This window comes from Oncorhynchus mykiss, chromosome 21 (assembly GCF_057628025.1).
Source record: "Oncorhynchus mykiss isolate SJ-2025 chromosome 21, ASM5762802v1, whole genome shotgun sequence".
Classification (NCBI taxonomy): domain Eukaryota; kingdom Metazoa; phylum Chordata; class Actinopteri; order Salmoniformes; family Salmonidae; genus Oncorhynchus; species Oncorhynchus mykiss.
The window spans coordinates 56,302,501-56,307,500 of NC_143042.1; the positions used below are offsets into that span (position 1 = coordinate 56,302,501).

Sequence of the window (5,000 nt, forward strand, 5' to 3'; positions counted from 1 at the left end):
TGTGTGTGTGTGTGTGTGTGTGTGTGTGTGTGTGTGTGTGTGTGTGTGTGTGTGTGTGTGTGTGTGTGTGTGTGTGTGTGTGTTCGATGCCCCTTGGTTAGTTTGAGTGAGGACTTAGATGAACTGTCATGTAATATTTCTATGTTTTTTTGTAGACTTTTGTTTGTGTGTGCAGCAGTGAAGGCTGGCTCATAATAAGAGCAGGAACGGTGTGTGTGTGTGTGTGTGTGTGTGTGTGTGTGTGTGTGTGTGTGTGTGTGTGTAATTGCGTCAAACACATTGAAACCATGCGTGAACTGATTCTGGTCCAGCTGTTACCACGAGCCCGTCCTCTCCAATTAAGTTGCCACCAAACCTCCTCCTGTGTTGTGCAAAGCGTTCATTTGGTTTGGTGTGTGTTCCTGTGACATTGGGCTTTTTTCTTTTGTTGTGAAAAGTGTTAAAGACGCCCCCGGTTTGTGTGTCTGTGTTTTACCTCCCAAAGGTTTCACACTACCGCTGGGGAACATGTTAGTGAAGACTGTTTGGCAAGGTTATGTTCAGGACCAAGAACAGAGTGTTGAATAGGGAAGACTCTAACAAGGTTGGACATGTTTAAAACCAAAACAGGGGCTGAAGGTAGCCTAGTGATCAGAGCGTTGGGTCAGTAACCGAAAGGTTGCTGGATCAAATCCCAGAGCTGGCAAGTAAACCCACTGTTCCCCTGGACAAGGCAGTTAAACCCACTGTTCCCCTGAACAAGGCAGTTAACCCACTGTTCCCCTGAACAAGGCAGTTAACCCACTGTTCCCCTGAACAAGGCAGTTAACCCACTGTTCCCCTGAACAAGGCAGTTAACCCACTGTTCCCCTGAACAAGGCAGTTAACTGACTGTTCCCCTGAACAAGGCAGTTAACCCACTGTTCCCCTGAACAAGGCAGTTAACCCACTGTTCCCCTGAACAAGGCAGTTACCCCACTGTTCCCCTGAACAAGGCTGTTAACCCACTGTTCCCCTGAACAAGGCTGTTAACCCACTGTTTCCCTGAACAAGGCAGTTAACCCACTGTTCCTCTAAACAAGGCAGTTAACCCACTGTTTCCCTGAACAAGGCAGTTAACCTACTGTTCCCCTGAACAAGGCAGTTAACCCACTGTTCCCCTGAACAAGGCAGTTAACCCACTGTTCCCCTGAACAAGGCAGTTAACCCACTGTTCCCCTGAACAAGGCAGTTCACCCACTGTTCCCCTGAACAAGGCAGTTAACCCACTGTTCCCCTGAACAAGGCAGTTAACCCACTGTTCCCCTGAACAAGGCAGTTAACCCACTGTTCCCCTGAACAAGGCAGTTAACCCACTGTTCCCCTGAACAAGGCAGTTAACCCACTGTTCCCCCTGAACAAGGCAGTTAACCCACTGTTCCCCTGAACAAGGCAGTTAACCCACTGTTCCCCTGAACAAGGCAGTTAACCCACTGCTCCCCTGAACAAGGCAGTTAACCCACTGTTCCCCTGAACAAGGCAGTTACCCCACTGTTCCCCTGAACAAGGCAGTTAATCCACTGTTCCCCTGAACAAGGCTGTTAACCCACTGTTCCCCTGAACAAGGCAGTTAACTCACTGTTCCCCTGAACAAGGCAGTTAACCCACTGTTCCCCTGAACAAGGCTGTTAACCCACTGTTCCCCTGACCAAGGCAGTTACCCCACTGTTCCCCTGAACAAGGCTGTTAACCCACTGTTCCCCTCAACAAGGCAGTTAACCCACTGTTCCCCTGAACAAGGCTGTTAACCCACTGTTCCCCTGAACAAGGCAGTTAACCCACTGTTCCCCTGAACAAGGCAGTTAACTTACTGTTCCCCTGAACAAGGCTGTTAACCCACTGTTCCCCTGAACAAGGCAGTTAACCCACTGTTCCCCTGAACAAGGCAGTTAACCCACTGTTCCCCTGAACAAGGCAGTTAACCCACTGTTCCCCTGAACAAGGCAGTTCACCCACTGTTCCCCTGAACAAGGCAGTTAACCCACTGTTCCCCTGAACAAGGCAGTTAACCCACTGTTCCCCTGAACAAGGCAGTTAACCCACTGTTCCCCGGTAGGCCGTCATTATGCACCTGAACAAGGCAGTTAACCCACTGTTCCTCTAAACAAGGCAGTTAACCCACTGTTTCCCTGAACAAGGCAGTTAACCTACTGTTCCCCTGAACAAGGCAGTTAACCCACTGTTCCCCTGAACAAGGCAGTTCACCCACTGTTCCCCTGAACAAGGCAGTTAACCCACTGTTCCCCTGAACAAGGCAGTTAACCCACTGTTCCCCTGAACAAGGCAGTTAACCCACTGTTCCCCTGAACAAGGCAGTTAACCCACTGTTCCCCTGAACAAGGCTGTTAACCCACTGTTCCCCTGAACAAGGCAGTTAACCCACTGTTCCCCTGAACAAGGCTGTTAACCCACTGTTCCCCGGTAGGCCGTCATTATGCACCTGAACAAGGCAGTTAACCCACTGTTCCCCTGAACAAGGCAGTTAACCCACTGTTCCCCTGTAGGCCGTCATTCTGCACCTGAACAAGGCAGTTAACCCACTGTTCCCCGGTAGGCCGTCATTCTGCACCTGAACAAGGCAGGTAACCCACTGTTTCCCTGAACAAGGCAGTTAACCCACTGTTCCCCTGAACAAGGCAGTTAACCCACTGTTCCCCTGAACAAGGCAGTTAACCCACTGTTCCCCTGAACAAGGCAGTTAACCCACTGTTCCCCTGAACAAGGCAGTTAACCCACTGTTCCCCTGAATAAGGCAGTTAACCCACTGTTCCCCGGTGGGCCATCATTATGCACCTGAACAAGGCAGTTCACCCACTGTTCCCCCATAGTGAAGACTGTTGCCAAGGTTACACATGTTCAGTACCAATAACAAAGAATAGTTCAGGGGATCCTGGTTGGATTATCCCCCCCCCCCCCCCCCCCCCAAATGTGATGTGCCTTGGTTCCATCTCAGACTCATGTTCTGTGATTGGATAGAATGGCGATGACCAACCGTTGCTTGTGACCATTGGTTGGCGTGGTCAGACCTCACCCAAAGCCTGGACTCTTAACTCAGAGGACTTTTCATGTCTTGTTTATGTCTGATGTGCTGAGGAAACCCCTGTGTCTCTATCATTGTTACTTAAAGATGTTAGATATGCCTTTGTCTCTCTCTCAATTTCAATTCAAGGGGCTTTAATTGGCATGGGATACATATGTTTACATTACTAAAGCAAGTGAAATAGATAATAAACAAAAGTTAAATTACATTTTTAAAATTTAAAATAACCATTACACATATTATGTGTATATACAGTGTTGTAATGATGTGTAAATAGTTAAAGTACAAAAGGGAAAATAAATCAACATAAATATGGGTTGTATTTACAATGGTGTTTGTTCTTCACTGGTTGCCCTTTTCTTGTGGCAACAGGTCATAAATCTTGCTGCTGTGATGGCACACTGTGGAATTTCACCCAGTAGATATGGGAGTTTATCAAAATTGGGTTTATTTTCTAATTCTTTGTGGGTCTGTGTAATCTGAGGGAAATATGTCTCTCTAATATGGTCATACATTGGGCAGGAGGTTAGGAAGTGCAGCTCAGTTTCCACCTCATTTTGTGGGCAGTGTGCACATAGCCTGTCTTCTCTTGAGAGCCAGGTCTGCCTACGGCGGCCTTTCTCAATAGCAAGGCTATGCTCACTGAGTCTGTACATAGTCAAAGCTTTCCTTAAGTTTGGATCAGTCACAGTGGTCAGGTATTCTGCCGCTGTGTACTCTCTGTTTAGGGCCAAACAGCATTCTAGTTTGCTCTGTTTTTTTGTTCATTCTTTCCAATATGTTAAGTAATTATCTTTTTGTTTTCTCATGATTTGGTTGGGTCTAATTGTGCTGTTGTCCTGGGGCTCTGTAGGGTGTGTTTGTGCTTGTGAACAGAGCCCCAGGACCAGCTTGCTTAGGGGACTCTTCTCCAGGTTCATCTCTCTGTAGGTGATGGCTTTGTTATGGAAGGTTTGGGAATCGCTTCCTTTTAGGTGGTTGTAGAATTTAACGGCTCTTTTCTGGATTTTGATAATTAGTGGGTATCGGCCCAATTCTGCTCTGCATTATTTGGTGTTCTACGTTGTACACTGAGGATATTTTTTGCAGAATTCTGCATGCAGAGTCTCAATTTGGTGTTTGTCCCATTTTGTGAAATCTTGGTTGGTGAGCGGACCCCAGACCTCACAACAAAGGGCAATGGGCTCTAAGACTGATTCTCTCTCTCTCTCTCTCTCTTTCTCTCTCTCTCTCTCTCTCTCTCTGTCTCTCTCTGTCTCTGTCTCTCTCTTTCTCTCTCTCTCTCTCTCTCTCTCTGTCTCTCTCTGTCTCTGTCTCTCTCTGTCTCTCTCTCCTTCTCTTTCTCCCTCTCTCTTTCCTCCCCACATGTCTCTCTCTCTCTCTCTCTCTCTCTCTCTCTCTCTCTCTCTCTCTCTCTCTGTCTCTCTCTGTCTGTCTCTCTCTCTCTGTTTCCCCCCTCATCTCTCTCTCTAGCTGACCTCCTGGTGAATACATTATGTCTCCCCTTCACGTTGGTCTATACTCTGCTCGGGGAGTGGAAGTTTGGCCAGGTACTTTGTTTCCTGCTTCCCTATGCACAGGGATTGGCTGTCCACGTATCCACGGTGACGCTCAACGTCATAGCCCTCGATAGACACAGGTGAGACTTCATCAAGTTTAACTGCTGACTGACTGTTTGATCGATTGATGTTTTTTAAATGACTGACTGATTCATTGACTGATTCATTGTTGACTGATTGTTTGGCTGGCTGGCTGATTGATTGATTGACTAGCTGATAGATTGACTGGCTGATTGATTGACTAGCTGACTGATTGACAGGCTGACTGACTTACTGGCTGGCTGACTAATTGATTAATTGACTGGCTGACTGATTGACTGATTGACTGGCTGACTGATTGATTGATTGACTGGCACACTGATTGGCTGGCTCATTGATTGACA

General features: G+C 47.4%; 1 protein-coding gene across 1 annotated transcript in view; it reads left to right on the top strand.

The window, feature by feature from the left end:
• The window catches only part of LOC118942796 (neuropeptide Y receptor type 2-like), an 8,243-nt gene that overhangs the window by 1,525 nt on the left and 1,718 nt on the right, over positions 1-5,000 (top strand). The window contains exon 2 of the mRNA XM_036956499.2: positions 4,532-4,697. Coding sequence (XP_036812394.2) covers positions 4,532-4,697 — 166 coding nt within the window. The remainder of the gene's footprint in view (positions 1-4,531; positions 4,698-5,000) is intronic.